Consider the following 24994-nt stretch of genomic DNA (forward strand, 5'->3'; position numbering starts at 1 on the left):
TTTTGAAAGAACAACAAATACTTTCCAAGCTCCACTCCAGCTTATAGTCTTCAGTAGCCTGCACAGCCTCAATTTATTTCAGTTACCCCTCTTATCCATCCCCCCTTTGCCCACAGCCCTTGGGCTCATGTCCTACTCTCGCCATGCCCCAGGCACGTGCAACCGCAGCAGGTCACGTTCTCCTGCGCTGCACAGGGCGCACGGCACCACCTCAGCACTTGCTATTGAGGCATTCTTCTAGCAGCTCCAATTATACTTTAAATCAGAAAAACAGCGGCAAAATACAGACATTGGCAGGTACGTACCAGCTCTCTGGTCAAAAAGTGAGCATAGAAAACACCTTAGCAGTCTAACCAGATCCCACTGCTAGTCCTGAATGATAATAAAGTGTTTAATAAACATTGTTTCTGTAAGTGAAAGGCCGCTACATTAGTAGGGCTCTTATATAAGTGCCTTGCCTTTTTCCCTGTTCTTTTCTTTAGCCTCCACTTAGTCACCTCTATCATGATACATCTTTTTAACTTTGATGTTCATTTTTCTTCCTTCATAAATATTCATACAGTCTTTTTTTCCTTTTACCTTCAAATAATAGATTTCTTTTTCGCTAGTGCTTCTCTTTTGATCTTGCCTGGCTTCGTCTCTTGTATCCACTTTCAAACAAAGAATTTTTAAAACCTTTTAAGCCTCTTCATGTTAAGAATTACATGGAAAATTGGATTTTCCACTTAAGTTCAAGTGGAGAGCCAACTAATGTGAATTCTTAAGGCAAAACAAACAAAAACTTAAAATATACTGTTCCTGATGGTTTTGTTAGATCAGTACCATATAACACTGCTTGTTTGTAGCACAGTCAAATTGATATTGCCACAGGAATCTTAACTTTTGCACATCCATTCCTCTTCACTTTACTTGAACTGTGCAACCTGAACATTTTGTTTTTCTATTCCAGCTCTTCCAATCCCCTCCCATCTCTAGAGTATATTTTGGACCAGATCAACTGATGTGTCTTTTAAGTACTATTTCCATAATTTGTTCTATCATTCAAAAGTTGTAGAAGGCATGAAAGTCGATTTCTTTTAACCATTTCATTTTTTATTTCACAAGAAGGTAAAATACAGACCAGCGCCCACCTAATATACTTTAAAAGTAAATCTATTTTAGATACATTTCTTCAAAACAGGGCATCTGTGAGTACATACAGCAACACACTAAAAGTATCACATAACCATGTAGGAAAAATTCATAACTAAATAATGCCTTCAAAGGCATTTCTGAAAGTTGGAACGGCATCAGGAATCTGCTTATTTACGTAGGGAGCTGTGGAGATTGCAGCATGTTGGTACTGCCAACAGATAGGATGATTAGTTCTAAAAACAATGTCATCATTTAGATAAGCCTTCTCCTTCTGATAGTTGCCATTGAACTCAACTTGAACTTAAATGTTCTCAGCTTGGGAACTACAGTTGCAATTCCTAGAACAGCTCATTCAGCCTGCAAAAGCTCAAGGAGAGTAAGATCTTACTGATAATATTGTTCCCTAATATCAAATATTTAAAGTCCCTTGTCTTATATCTTAAGTCCCTTATATCTTAAGGTCCCTTGTTTCTTAAGTTAGCAAAGCGTGTACTGATGAACTATGCATTCACTACCAAAAAATATTCAAAAAAAGACCACCAGCTATTGTATTTCAGGCTAGGGTTGGGTATCACACAGTCTGTGCTCAGTGCATCAGTTTGCTTGCTGTGTTTATTAGCTGGTTTTCAGTTGAGAAGTAGCTGCCCGTGCTGTCAGAAGGACACGCAGCCCCTGGTAGTGCCACACAGATAGACCAGCTTTTCACTAGGCTGCATCCCCCATTGCAGAGCCTTTGCCAGCAGCTCCCACGGGGAGATGCCTCCCTCACCGTAAGGAGACACTGTGGTTCCTCACAAGAGGAACGGTCTGATTAGGACTAAAACAGTTGAAGACATGCCAACATACATGACAAGCAAGATTTTTTTTGCAGAAACTGTTTTCTGTGTTGTCTCAGAATAAAAGTCATTTTTTAAAGTGTGCTCTGAGGCACACTTTTTAGGTAGAAGTTTGTGTTTTCCTTTGCAGGGACCCAGCAGCTGCCAGTGTAAGTGCTATGAAAAGGCTTGCAAAGATTTAATGAGTGATTCTTCAACTTCCTAATTAAAAACCACAGTGAGCTTTCAGGCCTTTATTTCTCTAATATTACAGGTTGTTGCAGTAATATTTTGTTCAGTCAAGCCTAGCTAAAGGAAAATGCTTATGAGGTTTCCAAGGAGAGAAATAAACAAAATGGAAATGAATAGGGAACTTGGAACTTTTAAGTGTACGTAATTAAGAAAAAAAATACATCCTTCAGATAATTCTGGAAACTATTAGGAGATATTCATAATTCATAACCAGTTGTTTGGTTTTCTTTCAAGCAAGGGGGCAGCTTTACATCAAACACTGACTAGCTTTTCCATTAACTTAAATAAACAAAACTGTATGCTTCAAGTTAAGTGAACATCTTTTTCTTTTTTTTAATTTTTAATAACTGAGTGAATTAGAAATAAGAACAAGACATTTACTTTCAAATAGGAAATTAGTTTGCATGCTATTTCTTCATGTTAAAAATACTTTGGAACACTCACAAAAACAATGTTAAGCTGCATTTATGGAATTGTTCCATATCAGTTTTGAAGACGATATGCCAGATGTCGGGGAAAACTCTTTCATCTGCAATAATGGAATAGTTTAATCCACCCTTGTTGTTTTTGAGTATAGTCCAAGTGTATTGGTCATCATGGGTGGGTGATCCTCACTTAGGCAGGCATGAACCAAAAAGCACAAATTGTTAGACCTCTGCATAAAGTCACAGGAAAGCAACAGCAGGAAATACTCTACTGAAAGTAAAAATAAGCTATTGCAATGTAAATAAAAAAGTTTACCATTATGACAACTCACATTTTTGAAGCACTCTGAAGCTTGCAGATACATTACACTGAATTATTGGATTGTAACTTGAAAGCAAGTATGACTCCATTTATGACTTTGGCAGAAATGAAGCCAAAATTACAAATTTTAAATTAATATAGATCAATTGAAAGCACAGAATATTTTTCTTTTTGATGGGGAAGAAGTCTAATAGTTAACATTGTGGTCTTTTATTGGGGAAAAAAGCACTCTTCCCTTTGAGAAACTTTAAACAGAAAGACATATATTAATACTTATGTTCTTGTTTTAAGAATACATGTTAAAGTAACATTAGATAGAAAATCTTCTAGGAATAGTTTCTGTGGCCTTATGTCAGACTGTGTTGTCACATTAGCATACCACTTTTATTTGTAATAATCATTTTAATTACTGTATTACTAGAGCAGTGTTTTATGTGTCACATTCATTTAATTTGCTGTGGTTGTGATTTGATGATAAAGTATATCTTTTTATCAGAAACCATTCTGATATAGTGCATGGTTTGTACTGGTGGGGACCTGGAAAAGTACATAGCACAACATAGGAAAAGTTGTAATACAGGATTAGGCTTTTTACCTTGCCATACCATTTCCAGCATGGACAGCTACTGTGCAGAAGGCAAAGGAGTGGAATAGATGCTTGGGCACTGATTCAGGTTAAGCACCCTTACGTTGTCACCACTGAAATCCTGTCCTGAATATGATGATTAAAATAATTGTCTTGTGTTAAGATACAGGATAGAAAGAGCATGTTCAGTTGCATATGGCATCTCTGTCTTCAAAGTAAAAAAATTCTCAGAACTATAAGCCATTTACCTTTTGCAGTGTGATCTACAGACTGCATGGCATACACTAGAGAGGGAAGGTAGCATCACAGATGGAGGCAGAGTAGAGGAGAAAGGAAGTAATGCATCAATTCAAAGCTTCATTCATTTTTTTTCCCTTTTCAGCTGCCTGCCACTCCCAAAGAAACATGTGGGAGATGTTCTAGTGCTGAAAGCTATGGATCACTTCTTTATTTAGCTATTCTATGTGATAAGTCAATTCAGTATGGACATACCAAAGAAAATACAAAATTGTGACAAAGTACTGCAGGCCAGACTTGATTATTAGAGCTTGATCCCTTCTTAACTCTGTTGAGCAAATAAAAGGATGCTTTTCCTGTACCTTTCCCAGATTCATGGCAGTTGCTAACAGTTTTGTAGTCCAAATACAGAAGTCATGCAAGGAACTACTATTTGATTTTTTTTTGTTTTGTACATTTTTCTACATTAATACCTTGCATTACTTCTATTTTGCTGTGCCATGATGTCCAGGAGTACTAAAAGACAAATGGACAAGGAACTTGCTTTGCTGTACTCTCAAATTCTCAAATTTGAGAGGGGAAATGTTTCAGCACATCAAAAGAAGTTGTGCTATTTTTCATGAAAATCTCATTAATTTAAACATTCTACTTCAAATATTTACTTAAATGTAGGTCTTGGCTCTTACATACATTTTTCATGTGCAAATGAGTATTTGTGCAGGTTACATTCGCTCAACTGTGAAAACTTGTTACCAGGGCAATCAGTCCCATATACTTAACATGAAAGGGCCAAAGGAAACTTTGAAAGGGAAAGAAAAAAACCAGCAATAATGAGGGAGTTTATGGGCTGCTGCAGAGCTGTACAGAATTATAGACGCTACCTCAGGACACTACTGGATAGTGACTGCACTATAGAGTGCAAGTCTCTCTGTATTAACAGGTTTTGCCACTCCAGAAGTGAGAAATTTCTCCAAATATTTAGGCTTTTGGTACCTACTGACCTGATGTTATGTAACAGGTTTTCTGCTGGTATTTACCACCGCAAAGCGCAGCCTCCCAGCACCAATGAGTTAAAAGTTGTCTGGGCATCCAGCCCAGATGAATAACATCCCAAATGTTGAAGGAAGTAGCAAGGGAAATAGAAAAGCCTTTGACAGAAATTGTTGATAGCTTGCTAACGCTGGGGAGGGAACCAGGGAATTTGGAGGTTGCTAATGTTGTTCCTATGTGTAAGAAAGGATCAGGGAGGATCCAGGAAACAACATAGCAGCGAGCTTGGCTTCAGTTACAAGAACAATATAAGAAACATAAATAAGGGACGGAATACTTAATTTTGTAAAATAAAGTAAGCCCATACTCATGGAAGAACTAGAGTCGTCTAATTTCTTCAAGTATTTTAACTTCAGCTGGTTATTTCTGAAAAACACTAATGTAAAATGTCTTCAGACAGAAGGAAAGCTAATGAAGTGGACAGAAAGTGAAATGTTTTACAGAATCCTGAAGAAAATTGTTCATCATACCTGCAGTACTGTGCAGATCACTGTATGTCTGATACCAGACTCGCTGGTGCCATTGCTTACGTGGGAGGCACTGTTTTCAGTTCAGATGAATCTATTAGAAAAATACACCAAGTCATTTTCTGGTCTCACTCATACAGAGAACTCAAAAACTTGAAACTGATCAACTAAATATAATTTATATTCAAAACAAATGGAGAACAGCTTTGCTGGAGTCAATGACAAGTGCAACACTGACATTGGTGAAATCATTCTGGATTTAGATTTGTATAAAGCATTCAAAAGCTGATCCACTGGTGCTGCTCAGTAGGGGCAGAAATAAGTATTTTAATCCCGTAAGGCTGTTTTAAGAGCCCTCTTTTTGATCTGGTTGAATATTCTGCTTACAAGATTGATACAGACCAGAATAGCGAAAGCAACTTACAAACATTTTGTGACTTGATTGAACAGATGAATATCTGCATAAAGAAGGAGAGCATGAAGATGCTGTAGTAAATTGCAGTCTGCTGAGAGCTGCTGAGCAGCAAGAAGCTTCAGCATTTCAACCCCAGGAGTAAGACATACTTGAGTTGGGAGGTTGTAGAGAGGTGGGTGCTGGTCTTTTCTCCCAGGTGATGGAGGATAGAACAAGGGGAAATGGCACCAAGCTGTGCCAAGGGAGATTCAGGTTAGAGATAAGGAGGAAGTTCTTTACTGAGAGGGTTGTCAGAGGCTGGAACAGGCTGCCCAGGGAGGTGGTGGAGTCACCATCCCTGGATGTATTTAAAGAGCGGGTAGACGAGGTACTTAGGGATATGTTTAGGGGGTAGACAGGAGCGGTTGGACATGATGATCTCGGAGGTCTTTTCCAACCGAGCGATTCTGTGATTCTGTGATTCTGGGAGTTAGTTAAGAATACAGTTCTTCAGCTCTGGGCACAACATACAGGTATGAGCTAGAGCAGAAAAGGTTTAAGTGGCTTAAATTAGATGAAGGATAGATGTGGATTGTATTTTTTTTTTCTTGCAAAAGTTCGAAGCATTGGTGAAATGCATCTCATGGATTTATGTACTTCTCATAATGATAGGAAGAAAATTACAGAGATTAAGCTGTTGCATAAGTGAGCGAGCAGCATGAGTCAGGGGGTTTGGGAAAAATGAGTCACAGCGTGAAGGGACTGGAGCCAGGTTTGTAGCTCAGAAGGAGAGACTAGGAAAGAGTTTTATGGATGTAGATAAGAGCCTGACAGAATGGACTGCAGTAGAGAAGCAGAAAAAAAACTAACTAGTTCTAAAACAAGGAACCATACACTAGATTTAGAGAAAGCTATAGCTAAAAAGCAGGTCAGGCAAAATTTTTGTGCACAACTAGTGGTTGAAATACAGAGCAGGCTGCCAAAGTCAGCAATGGAAGTACATAATTGTGTAAATCACTTCAAGAGGGAGTGCGGGTACATTTTTGGAAAATGAGGGAATCACTGGGTATGGCTAATAGTGAGGCTTGTGGAATTATAACTATGAAATGCAAGTTGATTTATATTTTGAAGGAATACAGGAGCAAGCTCTGCTTCCCTCCATGGTTCTCATTATTACTGTAGCAGCCTGCAAACTTCAAACAGAGCATTATCTTAACCTGCAGATAGTTATCAATATGAAAGTCTTCTAAAATGACCTTTCTAGAATAGCCCTGGAGATTGCTGCAAAAGGCGGTACATCTATTAGAATGAGTCTTGGAGTCTGATGGCCATATTTACCATAGTACAGTTGATGACTTCCCTAAACATTTCTGAAAGGGAAGTGGGGCTTACATGTAATTTAATTGAGACACCTGTGTCCTTAATCACAATGTTTCTCCCTCCCTTCTCTATTGACTCTGATTCTTTACATCAATTCAAGGTTTTTATTTAGCAGTAAAAATTGCAACTTGATAGAGGACCGTACCACCTAACCCCTTTTGGGAATGGTGAGGTTTGACTGAGCACAAGCCTGTGGAAAAAACAGAATACAAGATTCATGTAATTAAAGACTGTGTCATGATGCTTAATGGATCTATAAATTCAGACTGTTCGAAAAACTTGAATTCTGTTTTGTATATAAGTACTTGACTTTGAAACTGTCACATTCTTTAAGTGTAGTATTCTGGATGTGAAACCTATAAACAACATACAGAAAGTAAAGTACTCAATCCGGATACATTCTACAAATTTTGTTAAATTTTGATAACTATTTAAAGTACAAATAAATCCCATAATAAGTTTGCTTATCGGCCTATTGAAAGACTATGTAATTATCTGAGTTCAATTATTACAGTGATCAAGATACTGATGGTAACCCAGCTGCATTTTCAAGTAAGCTCAATCTGCAAAAGGATTGTTAAGAGACACCCAGGCTATTTCAAGGAAATTTTCCAACTACACAAGTTGTAACTGTCCAGAGAACAACTGGGAACAAAAGTCTAAGCAGCATCTCAGATCAGATTCAGACATACAGTGAGCTTAAGAATTAATCTGTATTTCACAGGTTGCATGAATCAATATTCAAATACCATTCAGGTTGTTTAACAATTTAATACAAACTTACAGCACTTGCTTATCTGTAGTGAACAGCACCACCTTTTAAAATGTTAGCTGAGATAAGAAAATACAAAGGAAAACAAAAGAAAGAGTAATGTTAAAAGCAAAGATCATTTTCATTACTCGTTACCAATGTAATTTCACTTGCCTACCTGGGTGAACAAATGCATGTGTAACATCTAGAAATGAGATCTAAACAAAAGTATTGTGGAATGAGTTGAGGGTATTTTCAGGCATGGCTTACAAGATACTTGCTTAAGGTAGAAGCTTCATCTGTGGCATAAGTTGCTAAAACACAGAAACAAACTTTAGCATGATGACACTAAATTTGGAAATGAGGATACAGAGGAGAGATGCTCAAGAATGAGCATGTGAAAGCCCATTATTTTCTTTTAGATCTGTTTCTTATACTGCACTCATCACTGTGGTATCTTGAGTGCTTTCCAGTAGTGCATTAAGCAACATGACAAACATCTGTCACATGTTTGTTCTCTCACCCTCTCCCCAGAGAGATAAGTGTGTGCAGTGGAGTGTCTTGTTTTAATATTTTAATTATTGTAAATACACATGCACGTAGCACATTATTAAGCATTCATGCTAGAAAGAAAAGGTTAGACAAATTTATCTTGCTCTTAGGATTAAAGCTGATGAGCTCTGTGACATTCCCTTGAGAGTTTATCACACCCTTGCCCCAGATTGCTGTATCTTCACAGATACCAAATAAGTCTGGTCATGGGTGTCAGCAGTAGACAGAAACCAAAGGCATGGATCCCAAATAGCCTCATTTACTGTTCACACTTCTATCCCAGGATTTTGTCAAGAAAGATCAAATGGAATGAGATGATAGAATTTAAGGAAGAACGTGCTTTATGTAACCACCATCTCATCCCCATATTACTGCATTTGATACAGACTAAAAGCAGGAATTTATGCAGCTTCCAGTTCGCTGTCACAGAATCAGAGGCCACTGTGCAACTTATGATAAACAAGCTGGGAAACTAATGGATTGAAAAAGTCTGATTTACACTAGAAAAATAATAAAGACCTGGGAGTTACTGATTTCCATACAGAGGAGACATAACTGGGAAAACAACCTGGAAGCTTCTGATTAGTCAGTTCAGTTCCTAAAGAACTGCAGGTGGACTGTCTACCCATTCAAGAACCATGAACAAACACATATGTGGGAATCCCAGATCTATAACGGCAACACCAGTGTAATATTTCATATGGGGAGAGAAGCGTGTTTGGGTATTGGTAGATAACTCTACCTGTGCCACCTCGGAGAAAAACAGAGCTGATCTGCCTCATCTCAAGAAGACCTCCAACATCGATGTTGCATCCTCCCTATGATTTCCACGCCTCTTATTGCTCCAGTAACTCTCAGGACAGTTGGAAAAAAGAGCGTTTCTCTAATGGAGGATGATTCAGGTCACATCGAGTGCCAAGAAGCTTAAGACTTCTCTTTGGGCCTCACTGACCAAAAGCATAGATGCAGAGATCTGTGCAGCAACATCACATTGCAAAATCCGCCAGTGCTTCTTTCCGTACTCCACAAGGGCTGGGCTGCTTCTGGTATCACACCAATACAATTCACATTTGGCACCGCTTTCAGCACTGAAATCTTCCACTCACTTCCTCACCCTTGTATCAGTCACAACAGTAGACATGTCTAATTATTACAATACTAGTAATTTCAGAACTGAATGTTCCAGCACTGAAACCTTTGTAGCATAGCTCCCTGTTCTCCTCCCACAGTATTTTTCTTGAAGCGCTTAAACTTGATCTTCAGGCCATCAGCCTTCCTCTAACATTATTGATTTCTTTGCACAGATGTGAGCAGAACTGCTTCAAGCATGGCAACCTACTGCCCTTCCCCAGTAATGGCTAGAGGCTGCTCTCCTGTCCACCTTCACTCCCCACCGTAGGCAGTTCAGTAAAGATGTAGATAAATCCACCAAAAAAATCCCAAACAAACCAAAAACCACCACAACCCAAAACTCAATGCCCATCAGTACCTCATTCCATTTTTTGTTTCCCTAGCTTGCCTAGAGACTCACATCTCAACAAAAGCCATCCAGTAAAGACAGTCAAAATAGCAAGAAGCACCATGACAATGCAAAGTAACAATACTGATAAAGCTCTTCTGAAGTCCACCAGAAATATGCCACATACTGATATGCATTCTTATGGCATGTAGAAGACAGACAAGATATACTGTCACAGTCAGTATGCAACCCAGTTCAGGGTCCCAACTTAACTAAGAAGCTTAGGAGAGCTCTAAAGGATTCCTTGAAAGAAGTCTCAAGAAAAGGTTGTTCTTATAAACACAGATCTTTGTGGCCATAACATCCAGTCCTCCAAGAGGTCCTAAATGAGGAGGCAGCTAGCCTTAAAACACAACTTTTGAATAACTGTTTTATTTCAAACAGAATTTACCATTGGGGAAAAAAAATCAAAGACCCTGAATGCATAAGTCAATCTTTGCCTCATTTTAGCTGGAGTAGTTTATTATTCCATAGAAATTAAGCTAAATGGAAATCAAGCCATGAATGCAAATGGCAACATAAAAACTTAATGCATTTTAACTAATCCATCTTAAAAGGTAGCTTATGTTAAGTTTACTCACATAAAGATCAAATAAACTTTCTTTATTCCAGTACACTCTGCAACAAAAAAGATTTGAACTGTGTAAGTATTATAGCCAATTTATTTTCACTTTTGTAGAAACTAGGAGTACATGCAAAGCCCAGTGAAGTCCCTGCAAAGACTTGCATTGAACTCCACTGTGCTTTGGCTCCAGCATTTAATGACGTGTCAGGTTGGTACGAGGCAGCCAGCTGTAGTCCCTGAAAGTCTTTACACCTGAGAATGTGCTTTTCAGCTGTCAGGACAGAACAGTGCAGTCAGCAAGTCCTGCATCGACACAGCAGCTTTGGGACTGATATTATGCAGAAATGCAAAGAGCAGGCAAACATAAAAGGACCCGTTTTCCTGTCAGATAAAGAGAAGACACATGTAAAATATCTGGACATTTGAGAATTAATTCAAACTGTTGATGGTTTATTTTCTATTGAATCTTGTGGTCAAAATTGTTTTCATTTGCTATGAGAAAGAATCTATCATTTTTTCCAAAGCACCACCCAGAATCTGCCACTGGTGATGTTCTAACGTCCCCAGTGCCTATACAAATAGAGAGGTCAGCTGAGATTTGTAAACTAGAGATCATAAGTTTTAAGGAATTTGTTTATTCAGCCTAGAGTCTCCAAATTGTGTACAATGCCAAAATTAAAAAGCCCTTTCACTGTACTGTGTTAAGTTACAATAAAAAGCTCTCCAACAGTTTGGATGTTCAGATGAGAAAGCAAATTGTAATTCCACTTTAAGCAACCTATTTGTCAGCACATGCAGTTTAATTAAGTACCTCCAGCAGTTACAATGAATAGGCAAAATCAAAATGTTGGTTTTATACTTGTATAAACCTGCATTTAGTGTGAACTAAAAGCTTCCTGAATTACACTGAAAAGTATCAGTCTAGTATTTGCATTTTAGCAGTACTGTTCAAATACAAACACATGTAAACTGTTTCCAAAGACTTTAACAGATTGACTGAATTAGGGGAATTTTCATGGGAATGACAAGAGGCAGATCTCTTCCTGATGAGAAGGCCACCACGTACCAAGTTCCAAGTCCCTGTCCAAAGTACGGAGCACAGGAACCATGCAAAAGAGATCACCAGAGTCTTTTTAGTATCAGCAAAACAACGTGTTTCTAACTCATCTTATTCCTGAGAAAGGGCTGAACTACGTTTGCTGAAATTTTCCAGAGTAATTCAGCATGCAGCAAACAACCGTCATAGGGAAAACAAAATGAAACAAAAAAGTCAAATGATAAAATATTATAAAGTTGCAAGAAGTTTACAGGAAGTTTTGTAGTAGCAAGTACAAAATATTAATGGTATTTGACAAATAAAAGCATCTGATTGTTCAAAATAACCATATCTGAAAATATTTCCAACTGCAGTATATCAGAATTAAAAACTATTAAAAATCTGGTAACATTTTATGTCCTGCAAGTGGAAGTGTTGAGACTACATCTTTGTGGTATATTTGAACTTTGCTGCATTCACTTATAGGTAGCTTGAAGACATGAAAAGCATTTCAACAGGCTAAATATTTTAAGCAAACTTTATAACTAGTATTGCATTTGTTTTGTTGGGTTTTTTCTAATAAAGATATAGACGAATGTGCTACTGGAACCCATAATTGTAGAGCTGACCAAGTATGTGTCAATTTAAGAGGATCCTTCAGCTGCCAGTGTCCTTCAGGCTATCAGAAACGAGGGGACCAATGCGTTGGTAAGTGTTGCTCTAGACTAAAATATTTTCTTTCATTATCTACAGTTGCAAACTTAACATTGATTATAAAGTGTATAGGTGTGTGTACTGTAAAATAGCTATATAACTTTGAAATGCAGTAGAAGAATCACTTTATCGTAATAATTAATCAGTACAACATGGAACTAGAAACTATTTTAAGTATAATCAACACTTGGAGTTGACCTTCACAAGATTAATTTTCCTAATAGTTACCATCGTGTTTATTGTTTATACTGGGGTATTGCCTAATGTCCCAGATATAGTCATAATTCCACTATAGTGGCAAACTAAAGCATGTCTGTGCACTGACCTCAGTGAGACTTGACTCCAGATCTATAGGACCAAGCACCACCTTCACACAGACCTAAGCCCTGCTCTGCAGAGCCCCCTTGCACAGTCTGTTGCAGTACTCAGTTTTACAAGTATAAATGAAAGAGATGGAAACTCTGAATGAAGGTATAGGATATTTGCAACTTATAAGCCACTGCCCTTTATTCTTTGTGCCAAAATAAACTATTAGCGCCCTTGGGACCTATACAAGTATGGCATTAAATTAAATCCAAGTGCAGTGTAAACACTGCGTCTTTCCTATTCCATCCTCATTTGGGGACATTATGCAGAAGTGCCATTACTCTGTTCCTTCAGTTCTCCTTCAGCCTTTATTTAACACCTCTTTAATCATGATTTCAATGGATGAATTGCTTTTATAGGCACTCCAGCCTTAAGACTTAGGTTTCTCAGAGATAATAAAAACGACTATGAAATAAGAGAATCAAATATATACATCATGAGGTGATATTCAAGACTGCCTCTTATAAGACACAACACTGGTTTTATGCAGCCTAGGAGAACAGCATTTGGGTTTTTTGGTTTTTGGTTGGTTGGTTGGTTTTTGGTTTTGTTTTGTTTTTATTTTTTATTTGGGTTGGGGTTTTTTTTGTTTTGGTTTTTTTTTGTTAGGGTTATTTTTGGGGGTGGGGTTTTTTTTGTTGATTTTTTTCCTCCCCAGCAGAACAGGAACAACAGAACTTCAGGTTTTCCTCTTGTGGTTTGTGTTAGGGATCCTACATTTGAAAGTGTTTAAGAATTTTTTAATTTTTATTTGTAATCTCTTTCAAAAAGCCTTGCTAAGGCTATGGGGAGTCACTGCCTTACAAGAGCTGCAGGAAAGAAACTGAGGAAATTTCACTACACCTCAAGACTGACTTAAATTTCTGGGCATGGCTCACACTTTAGGGTTCTGAGCCAAGGGCTGTAGAAATCAACCCAAAAGATCTTATCTCTTTCTTAGTAGATGTGGATCAGGCCATGAACTGTCAAATTGGTGTAAACACTGATGTATCTGATCCTTCTCAGTTCTCTGTGCAAGAGTAGGATGAGTAGTTTGGAATGTAGGTAGAGGAATATTTTTGATAGGTCACTGATTTTTTTTTTAATATCTAGGGTTTATCTAGATTTTTTAGAGTAGATAAGTATATTTTTGCTGTGCAATAGCACTTTTAATGTCAAGACCCATGGTACTTAAAGTCTCGCATGACACATTACAGCGCTCAAAAGAAAATAAGCAGAATAATACACCCTTATATCTACATGTGAATACATTTATGCATCTAAATGTATACACGAAGATGTCTGGAAAGTGAAATTTTTCTTCTCCTATTTAGGTCAAAACCAAGAATAACACCTGTGTTACATATTACACACTGACCTAAATTATAAGTATATCCCTATGCTTAGTACTGTCAGCATTTCAGAATAAAGCCTGTCTGTGGGGATTTTATAACAACTTAGCCAGAAAATGTTCTTGGGGCCAGATCTTGATAGAGATTCTCCATATGGGAGGAAATGTTTCTCAAATTTGAAAGAAATTTTTCCAGACTATTTTGGCTTCAAAGTAGAGGGAGAAAAGGACTCATTTCTAACAATTGATTGATTTTAACCTGAATTCACTATCATGTCTGTCTTTTTTTGGTATTTTTTTTTTAAATTTGCTTGTTCACATATTGCAAAATTAGTCTTTTCTGAAACACAGGACTACAGAGAGAATGAATTGTTTTCCAGTATTACTTCAAAGGGAAGATTTGTCCAAATTGATTAGATTACACTTAGCCCTTAGATCAGCATGGAGCTGATGTGCCTAATTCCACAAGGAAAACTTGCACTGAATTAGAGTCAGGTCCTGGAAGCACTTATGTGTATAAATGCACTGCCTAAGCAGCATAGCATTGCTCATGTCTAGATGTATAATCAGATCTTTAAACAGCAATTTGTAAGAGCTTAGTCATGTAAAAGTGAAGGATGGAAGAGATCTGCCACACCTCCTAATTTATTCCATTTCTACTTCCAAATTTCTTTGCAACAAACAAGTTACACCAACCATCGCTACTGTACAGATAGCCAGGAATTTTCCAGTGTAAGTATTTTCATTCAGAACCATCCAAAAGACTCCACTTCTATGTTTAGCCTCCAGTGGTGACTGGAAATTTGACAAAGAAAGGGTTAACTTCTAAAGATTATTTTTTCACTTGATATTAAAACAAACACTTTTGTCATTATTAAAAAAAAGTCTTGGCCTCTTTTTAAACACATTTATGGTGGAAACAGCTGGAGGTACGAAACTCAAGATCTGGCATGGATATGGGAAGTGCCTTTCTCTGTTCCAGTGAAAACTGGTCTTATTTGTCCGAGCGTTGAGCCTCTGAAACCTCACATTGTGTACATGTACAGAATGCAGCACAGATTTTTTCACCAAGCTCAAGCAGGCCATAACTAAAGATGGCTGCTGCACATACATGCACAATCAGCATCATTTAAAAGTGTTTTTCAGACAAAAAACAGAGGCAGTATCTCCTCCAGAATGCAAGGACACCTTTTAAAATGCAGAAAGATAAAAGAATGGGCTGTTGCACATTTTGTATGGTTTGCAGGTGAAAATCCTGCTCCAATGCACATTAGGAATGCTGAAACTTGAAAAGGCAGCCTGCTCCACCTTAAAGCCAGGGCTAATCTGCCAGGAGAGTCTGTGGGAAGTTAATACTGCCTGAGGTAGCACCAACTTCAGCCACTCTGATCAGCTGCCTGAGCACCAGAGCATGTAGCCAGAAGGTGCTGGTGCTGCAGTATGGAAAGGTGTGCAGGAGAGGCAGGGAGGGGAACAGGAGCAATGCTCCTTGGGGGAGCAAGCCACTTTCTGCAGGATCCCCACAAAAGCACAAGCACCCATTTCCTTTGCAGGCTCATTAATCTTGCTGTTCTCCTGTACTTGCACAGAAATATCAAACTCTTCCTAATGGAGCTGAAAATATTTAATACATGCTAAGAGTGCTGGGTGTGAGTTATTGGAAAAACAAGAGCTACAAGCCACATTCACAGTGTTATGAGGTTTATGTCTGATCATGAGAAAACTTGGTTGAAAAGCAGAACAAAACATTCTGGGCGTTACCTATACAAAATAAACAAGACTAAGCAGTACTGTGTAACTGAATTTAAAAAAATTAAGTTGAATGTGTATTGATCTCAGTGGCTGGAAGAAAATTAGGTTTTTTCCTGCTTTCAATCAAGTGCAATTAACTACAGTTTCTTTGGACACAAGATAGCAACAGTAAGCTGCTGTGATTCCATTTGCACTAATTTCTTTTTTTCGATAACTCAGACATTGACGAATGCACCCTGCCTCCATATTGCCACCATCGATGCGTGAACACTCCTGGTTCCTATTATTGTCAGTGCAATGCTGGTTTCCAATTAGCATCCAACAACCACACCTGTGTAGGTAAGAACTCCTCTGCATGTACTTACACATGAGCTCACTCAGTAGAGACAAATACTGAGACATGACTTGCCATGGTTGAAATTTCAATATTTTCATCCCAACTTAAAGGCAGTAAATACCAAGCAGTAAGAGATACCAGTGACTGTACTGAAAGGCTCTCTTGCAAGTCATCTGAGAAGTACAGGAAGATTAGAGAGAAAACTAGACCCTTATCGAAAACCTGTTATTTTGTTGGTGTAGCAGGTTTCTGAGGAGCATCTAGCTTGACATCTGGAACCCTGGAAGTTTTATTTACATTTATTTACATTTATTATTTCATCTCAGATTTAATTATTCTTTCAGTTCTGTTGGATCACTCTGCATTATCATTGGCTTTCATGAAGTTATTCCCAGTTCATGCCACAAAGGCTGGAACTGGAAACCAGGGCAAGCAATGCTATACCTCTGCAGATAAGTGTAATCATCCTTAGCACACAATAAATGTAGTGAGGAAAGAAAGCATCTGTAAATGGCACATTTGAATATCTAAAAAGTAATGTTAAAAATTAAAGTGAGGGTCACTAAGGAAGAGTGACTTTTTAGAAGTAAAACACTAAGGGAAGTCTTGCAGTGAAACTTTAAGACTGTTGAGTTTGAATTCGTAAGTTCTGTTCTAGAAGAATTTGAATAATAATAAAAAGGAGACCATGACTGCTGAAGTGCAGAGAGAATCGCTGTAAAAACAAGAAATTCCAAAGGATGGGTGATGGAGATACTCAGTTATTTATGGCTATAGTATAGGTGTGTATATGTATATTTATAAACCCTATATTGTATACATATACAGAAAAAATAGAAAAATAGTCTGGGTTTTCCAGCTTTTACTGTTCCTTCCAAGTATTGCCATACCTTATTGAGAATCCTGGCACACTACATAGAACTGAAGTGACAGAGGCATTTCTTGGTTTTCACCAAATGATAGGATATTGCATGTGGACTCGACGTAACCACACGACAAGTTGTTACTCATTTGACCCTTTCCATGGGTCAAATGCAAGGTGTATTTGTCCAATTACACTTACGAATCCATATGACAGCTCGCAGTTTGTTGGGTGCTTCACCAAAAAAAAACCCCTTCTCTGACTCTTTCTAGCCTCCCAGTCTAAGACATACTCCCACCAGGAAAGGTGAAGTAAGTCTTAAGAAAAGAATTTGTAAATTAATGCTTGCTGCATAAGGGCAGACTTTCACGTCTGCAAGTCATCTGGCAGAAGTGATACTTGACAGATGGACTTGTGTCACAACTTTTGCATATATCGAAAGAGGGTCAATATTTCTTGGAAGGAAAACAGACAGAATTGTGGCTTTGGCTAGCTTATTTATTCCTTCTGGTAGCACTGTTGTTATGTACGTTCTTTGCGCTATTGCCAAAAATTAAGTAAAAGAAGGAGGAAAAAGTTTGGTACTCGGGTTTCCCCTATTACCATATATTTTCAGGACTAGGAGGTTCATCATATAGATAAATTAATATCCTCCTCATTGGGTTAGTTTTTGCAAATGCTTGATCTAGTCATCTTTGTCAGTTTTCAGTTGTATCTGTAAATGACTGAGTGTTGTTGACATTTATAAGCAATTCCAAAAGCCATGAACTCAGTATTTTTTTTCAAATGCAGCTCCCTATTAATGGTTAGATCTGATAAACACAAGTACAAAATGGAAAACATGCAGGGGAGGACAAGGGAAAATACACTATAAATGACAGAGGAGCAGCAGTTAGTCAGCAGCCTATGAATAACAAGTGTTACAGATTCCAGAGGTGATTACGGTTATATAAACCTTCCATTAAAAATTGCTTCTCTTCTCATACCACAGTGTTCTTATATATGTTCTTAAGATGGGGACATCGTGGAAAAAATGTAACATAAAAACATACCTTCCCCCAATATGGTCTAGGCCTTAGAGCACTGCAGAACTCTACTGGCCTCAAAGGCTCATGTTGTATTCCACTGTAATGGAATTTAAAAAGAACAAATTTTAAGAGTAATAAATAGCTCAAATAAATCTTAACCACTGCATGCTGAGAGGTCTTATCAGTATGTGTTCCTTATATAAATTATTTACAGAGACTTGGCATTGCATACCTGAAAAAAAGACATTGGAATGTGGAGTATAATAGCCACACTAAACATTTTTGGAAGAATTCATCACACATTAGAATAACTCTCATTCCTGGAAAAATACTCTTTTCTTACATGGAATGCAGAGTATAGATCTGAAGTTGTTCCAGTGGCTGCAGATCTATATTGATAGAGTCAACTGAGCTTCTGCTAAGCAATAGACCCAGACTAAGGACTAATCCACTTAATCAGCCTAATTACCAGCTACACAAGATAAAGATCTGTAATTTTTCCTTTCAGACATAAATGAATGTGATGCCAATAACCCATGTGCACAACAGTGTTACAATATACTGGGTTCTTTCATCTGTCAGTGTAATCCAGGGTTTGAGTTAAGCAGTGACAGAATCAACTGTGAAGGTAAGCTTTTTTTTTTGTCTTGAAGGAATGATTTTTTTTAAAATAATTATTTTCCCAGAAGTCTTTCTGAGAATTAAGGGCTATAATTCAAGTGGAGCCACACTGTGGGTGCAATTTGTAGCCAAAACGCTCAAGACATTTATTTTTTTGTTGCAAATATGGGTGCTAATATGCACCTTAGTAGCTGCAGCTGCAGTCAGGTACATATAGATGTAGGTATCTCTCTTTACCACTAAGTGCAAAGTAGGACAGACATTCCTACAGTTCAGATCACAGCTGGCAAGAATGAGGCTTCTGAATACTTATTTTACAAACTCACTTGAATTGTGTGTGGTCTAATGCTGATGACCATTAAATGAATTGGAAAGGAATGCAAACCTAAAACAAGTGCAATTTTGTGTGTTGTTAAGCTCCTCTGAAAATAAAACCTCAAATTTTTTAAGAAAGCCACAATTGTACTTTTGAGGTGCTTTCAAGCCTGTGTATACAAACAGCATGTCTCCTGATGATTATACAATCAACACTATTTCCTCTGCCAGAGTCCCCACAGGGGTCCTCTAATCTCCTTTTGGACACATGATGATCTCACCCTTAAAACCCATATCCTTTCTACCAGTCTTTGAGCCAAAGAGGTCTTTTTGGTTTACCACTGCCCTCTATAACAAGCCAGCAGAGCTATTACAGATGCTCCCTCTCAACTTCTTCAGCTAATCCTACTTGCAAGTGAACAGAAGAGGGAGCAGCAAGTATGCAGCCTCCAAGGACATCCCTGGCATAAAACCAAGAGCTGGGCTCGAGCCTCAGAGGTAGTAGGAGGGAGCTATGCTGTCTTCCAAGTCATGCCCTGGTTCTGATAGGTTTAATTTAATTTCTGGTTAATGGCATGTGCTGTTAAATTCTGCGTCACACCTCACCTCTCTAGCAAGGTACTGATGGTTACACAAGAATAAAAAAGCAAAAGAGAATGGTATACACTGAATATTTTTTGAAGAAAAAAAAAAAAGAGGCCTTCCCTTCTTTCCCAAGGAGCTGCTCCATTAGTGTAGGGCACAAGTACAAAAGCAATATTTTTGCCTTACTAACTAATCTCACATCTGTGGTTTTTTGTGAAAGTAGTCACATTTTGGAATACTAACAGTATAAATTATTTCAAGAGTTATTTTCCCAAACCTGTTCTGAAGTCTAATTTCGCTTTTGCTTCCTCAAATCCAAAGTTCTCATTTTGGAGGTTTATTGATAAAACATAAGTAGAACTGGCCCTTCTGTTTGCACCTTTGAGACTTTAAGCAGTACGTTTCACGTTTTTGATAGCTTATTCTTTTTAGACAGAATTCATTCTTGTCTATTAGAACCAACATTTAGATATTATATTTAGTTCTGTAACAAGGTAAATGTTAAACAGCAATAACTTTAGGGTCTTTTGCTCTGTGCAGACACTGATGAATGCAGAACCTCAAGTTATATCTGTCAGTATCAGTGTGTCAACGAACCAGGAAAGTTCTCCTGTGTCTGCCCTGAAGGATACCAGGTAGTAGGAGGCAGAACATGCCAAGGTAGGTGCCCTCATCTTTGCTGTCTCAATACTGCATTATTACTGCATTTCAGGCAAGACTAAGAATGCTTGCTATCAAAATGTTTATATTTCATAACAGGATTACCATTACTTTAGCAAAAGATATGTTGGCAAAGCATTTGATGATTAATTGCATACCTTATATTCATTCTTATTTGAATCATTGAGCTCAAACTCTTAAGTCCTTCAGATTCCTAGGTCAAAATTTCCATTTTTGCAACCCTCGTGTAAAACTTGTCTTGGGTGTCCAGGTAATGACTCTTAAGTTTCAGAGATAAATATCATACACCAAAAAAAAAAAATCAGCCCTTTTTTTCTTACAGACAGTAAACATGGCTTTATAGCATGTTGCATTTTATAGAGGTTCCTAAATCCAGCCACAGTAGAAATTAAAGATGTTTTTCCTCTGATAACAGGAGAAAAAATGCAAGCAGCTTTTGATAATTTGTATTTAGAAAGCTTTTGAGCACCTTCGATAATTTGTGTTTAGAAAATAAATGTTCTGGTCAGGCACTACTGAATTCCAGAATTTTAAAATGTGTGATTTTTCCTCACTGGTGCTAAATATCTCTGTATCTCATTAGAGACTATTGCAGAACATATTAACTGCAAGAACCATGGCTTCTGTAATCCAGAACGCAATTTAACAGTAATTATTTTTAGAAATAAACAGGTGTGCTAATTATTGGTAGAAGGGATGAGGAAATAACTCATTTTAATTAATATTTTTAATACAATTCAGATTAATTTCTTTCCTTTCTTAAGAACAGCAGCTGATAGTGAACGTCGTGGGGTAGTTATTCTGACCATCTAAAAATCTGTTTGTGCCTTCCGAGAGATTACATTTGAATAAACCCTTTTAATGACTGTTTTAATTTCAGGAGACCATATTGGTAGAGAGTAGTCAGGTTCTGGCACTGACAAGATAATAGAGCATTAATGCAGTCCCCAACTCCATTCAGGGCTTTTTTCCCCCCAGGCAAAAAAGGAAGATCTGCTTTGTACATTAAACAAGTTTTCATTATTCCTTTCGAAGGTATTTTAGTTAAAACGCAGCCATTAACTAAGCATTTTAGTTAGACCATGGAACTCAGGCAATCAAAAATGAGAACCTGCAGAAAGCAGAAAATCACTGTTATTCCTCAAAACATTTTTCCTCCATCTACATAATATTTTCTGCTACAAAATAATTGTTTGCTAATTGGAAGCTTTACAAGATTTCTACAGTTGCATTATGTATAATTAATGTGTATCTTTAGTCAACTAAAAAACTAAGTTAGACTTAACACTCAAACAGATTTATTCCATTCCTACATAGAGAAATCCCTTATAGCCAGGCCTCAGAAAAGCAGGTAAAGAACACAAAAACCTGTTGGGTTTCAACAAACAAGCAGGTGGCTTTTTTTCGGTTGTTGTATTGAAGACGTTATGTTTGGTTTTGTAGCAGACTCCTTTCCATCTGCTTTAACACAGTCCCTTTTCCTTCCTCCTAGATATAAATGAGTGTGAGACTACTAATGAATGCAGAGAGGATGAAATTTGCTGGAATTACCATGGGGGATTTCGTTGTTACCCAAGAAATCCTTGTCAAGAGCCCTATGTCCTTACATCTGAGAAGTAAGCAGAAAAATTAATCTTTTTTTTTTTTTTTTTTTTTTTTAAGGAACATCCTCAACAGGCAACATGATCAAATGCAACAGAAAGCCAGTACCATTTGTTTGCAGCTATCACAGTTTCATCCATTTTTGTTTTTCAGCCGCTGTGTCTGCCCTGTATCAAATGCTATTTGCCGAGAGCTGCCTTACTCTGTTGTGTACAAATACATGAGCATCCGTTCAGACAGAACAGTGCCCTCTGATATCTTCCAGATTCAGGCAACCACTATTTACCCTAATACTATTAACACATTCCGGATCAAGTCTGGAAACGAAAATGGAGAATTTTACCTGAGAGTGAGTATTGGTGGGAGTTGAACCCTGAGTGGGGCATACAAACCATGCGTGCCACCAAGGTGTTATAGTGCCTTGCCGCTTTGACAGCTCCATCAGATGTTCCTGTAAGAGTATCACAGCATCCCAAAGTTTATCAACTTTTTAATACTTCCCTATTAAATGTGCTTGGTTTCCGAATTTTAAAAAGCCTTTTACTTCTCTACCTGAAAACTAAACTGAGAATCAAACTGTTTCTTTCAAGCGAATACAACACTAGTTGCAATCATGGGTATTTAGCAATCTTGGGACAACCTTGTCAGATTCCAAGGAGATAGCTCTATGCTTTTCATTCTCTGTGCCAACACCCCATATATATGTATTTAGGAGAGGATTATAGAAAGATTCCTTGTACAATTATGTTTATTACATTTATCTTTTTTACAGAAAAGTAATCATTAATAGCTTGGGATGGAGCACTGATTTCTAGAGTGCTAAGTTCAGGCCAGCTTTCAAATAAAGTTTTATGTTGAGACATACTTAAACCTTTATTTTTTCACAGTGCTGCAATTATTTTGGAAAACCACCAAGGTTCAAATTACTTACAGTAGCAGTATTTCCTGTTGGTATCATGTATTCAAGTAGATAAGCATTAATTAAAGTGTCTATAATATCTGCTTTTTAAGATTTTTTTTGGAAGAAATCTAATTTTCTTGGATGCTTGGAATATTCACAAATTCCTGGGAAATCCTTTTTGCTTCATATGTGACTTTACACTTAGTAAAACAGAATTGGCACAAAAAACTTAAATCAGAACTGTATTAATTAGAAAGTTTTTGGGTTTGTTTCTTTATTCTTCAAAACTGAAGATTAGGGGGTTTTGATAGTACCTCCAAGAGGTGTACTAAGATATGGCATTGCCTATTTATACCATTTCCCAAGATGGGAATAAGGAAGTACTCATCTGACTTGTTCTGCTATAGCCTACAGTCCAGTCCTTTTCCCTGGATTTATTACAAATCAAAAATCCATACCTCCCCCAAAATATAAACTGTTATTTGCTTAAAAGAAAATGATACCTGCTTTAGTTTGGGTTAGACCCCAATCTAGCTTTCAGACTGATTTTCTTTAGACTAAAATTCCAATCTTCTGCTGCCACCCAACAAGAAATCACAGGCCTTAAATAAGGAAGCACATGTTTATTCCTGCGAAGGGACTGCAGTAAATAAAGGCTTACTTGGAAGTTATTTCTATTGTTTTAGTAAAACCCTGAGCTGGGCCTCAGATACAACAGATGGATTGGATTCATCTGTATACCCTGCTTATTCGACATGGTGAGAAAATATTTGTAGTAGGTGAAGGGAGAAATGCAGTTTACCCTTTTACTATCATCTGTAAATTCCAAAGCTGTTTAACAAACCAGTAACATGCCATGGATGAGGCCTCTCAGTGTTCCCCAGACTGGGAAAAGAGCCTCCGAGTGGTGCAAGAAGGAGATGGCAATAGGCACTCTGGTTGCAAAAATTCTGTGTTTACAAGGTGTGCATGACTTCTTCTGGAGTATGAGCTATGAGATAGAATTTCCCTTCACTGAACAAGCTACATCACTGTTAAAGACATTAGGTCTCACTTGTTTTACTTATTCTCCATATATTTTAAAAGCTGATAGATGGGGATAAAAACAAAGACCATCCTGGGATAGATTACCACTTTTCACATCCTTTAGGAGAGTCAGCATAACCAGGAACAGATTTTGCAGTGCAGTTTATTCCTCTGAGCCTTAGTCAGGTAAAGTTTTCCCTGCAGCAAAGCCAGGTGTGAGATTAGTCATGACCATCTAAAAATGTTAAAAGAATACTTGCATTGTGTATCTCTGTGCTGAGACAGAGCGTTTTTACAGCGTAGCAACACAAGCACTCTCTGCCATAACTAGGGACTCGTTTTAGATTTGACTGAATTAAAATTTTTTTGTTGTTCTTTCAGCAAACAAGCACTGTAAGCGCAATGCTTGTACTGGTGAAATCACTATCGGGACCAAGAGAACACATTGTGGATCTGGAGATGCTAACAGTCAACAGTTTGAATTATCGTACAAGCTCCGTGTTAAGATTAACAATAATAGTGGGACCTTACGCATTTTAGTGGTTTTCAATAACCCTCCACTGGCACTTAAAGCAGCCAAAGAATATTATCTTAAAGAAAGCACTTACTATTTTATTTATAGATCTTGCTCTCTTTTTTTTTTAAGATTTGTTTAGTAAATTGATATCTTTAATCCACACATTACACCTGTAATTCAAAATTAGTAGATGTGTTCCATAGTATAACATGGGCATTGTCACTTTCTGTATAAAGATTTAAATCTTTTTTATTACCTTTCTTGGACTAGATGCATACTATGCTTTTGTATGAGAACTGTATGTTCATACTATCCTGTAAAACTTCACACACCCTTCCTAGCCAAATAGGTCATGTAATTAAAAGGCAATCTTCTGTGTTGTTTTTATTTTAAATTCTAATGCAGCTACACTGACAATCTCAAAAAGAAGAAAAATATATAGTATGAATGATACAGTAATGGTTATCTGATAAGCTAAAGTATATTTCTTTTTAACTACTTTGTAACAAAAGATAAGAGTCAATAAAAATCTATTTCTGTACACATTTATGTGCTGTCAGTTGGATTTTCAGATCTAGGTTGGAGGCAAAGTTACATTATGAGATGTGTTTTGCATTGGGATTGTATATGCAGATTGTGTTAACCATACCACAGAATAATATTCTACTCTCTTCAAGAAAAATAGACCATAGGAAGAAAATTTGTCCAACAATGAAAGAAACTCCAAATAAAAAATCACCACGCTGGGCACATGTGTCAGTGCTTGCTCCTGAGAACACTGTTGGTAGTTCCTGGTTAGAAGGATACAGCATTTTCAGACAGAAGTTAACATGCTATTTTTCCAGAAAAATTGTCTTGTATACCAAGAACTG

General features: G+C 37.4%; 1 protein-coding gene across 1 annotated transcript; it reads left to right on the top strand.

Annotated features, from left to right (window-relative positions):
• Nucleotides 1–143: 143 nt before the first annotated feature.
• On the top strand, nucleotides 144–24548 carry LOC104540542 (EGF-containing fibulin-like extracellular matrix protein 1). The gene is made up of 8 exons (XM_010184380.1): nucleotides 144–297; nucleotides 12071–12193; nucleotides 15867–15986; nucleotides 18383–18502; nucleotides 19936–20055; nucleotides 21569–21692; nucleotides 21832–22027; nucleotides 23987–24548. The coding sequence occupies exons 1-8, from the start codon at nucleotides 144–146 to the stop codon at nucleotides 24143–24145; spliced, it is 1116 nt and encodes a 371-aa protein (XP_010182682.1). The 3' UTR covers nucleotides 24146–24548.
• Nucleotides 24549–24994: the final 446 nt, after the last annotated feature.

The sequence above is a fragment of the Mesitornis unicolor genome, unplaced genomic scaffold (assembly GCF_000695765.1).
Source record: "Mesitornis unicolor isolate BGI_N332 unplaced genomic scaffold, ASM69576v1 scaffold36705, whole genome shotgun sequence".
Taxonomy (NCBI): domain Eukaryota; kingdom Metazoa; phylum Chordata; class Aves; order Mesitornithiformes; family Mesitornithidae; genus Mesitornis; species Mesitornis unicolor.

What these genes read in the sequence shown, in the direction of transcription:
- LOC104540542 (XM_010184380.1), top strand. Translation starts at nt 144, where the DNA reads ATGCCCCAGGCACGTGCAACCGCAGCAGGTCACGTTCTCCTGCGCTGC. An exon ending in CAACAACCACACCTGTGTAG is followed by an intron (nt 15,987 to 18,382) that starts GTAAGAACTCCT and finishes TTTTCCTTTCAG; the next exon opens with ACATAAATGAATGTGATGCC. An exon ending in TGACAGAATCAACTGTGAAG is followed by an intron (nt 18,503 to 19,935) that starts GTAAGCTTTTTT and finishes TGCTCTGTGCAG; the next exon opens with ACACTGATGAATGCAGAACC.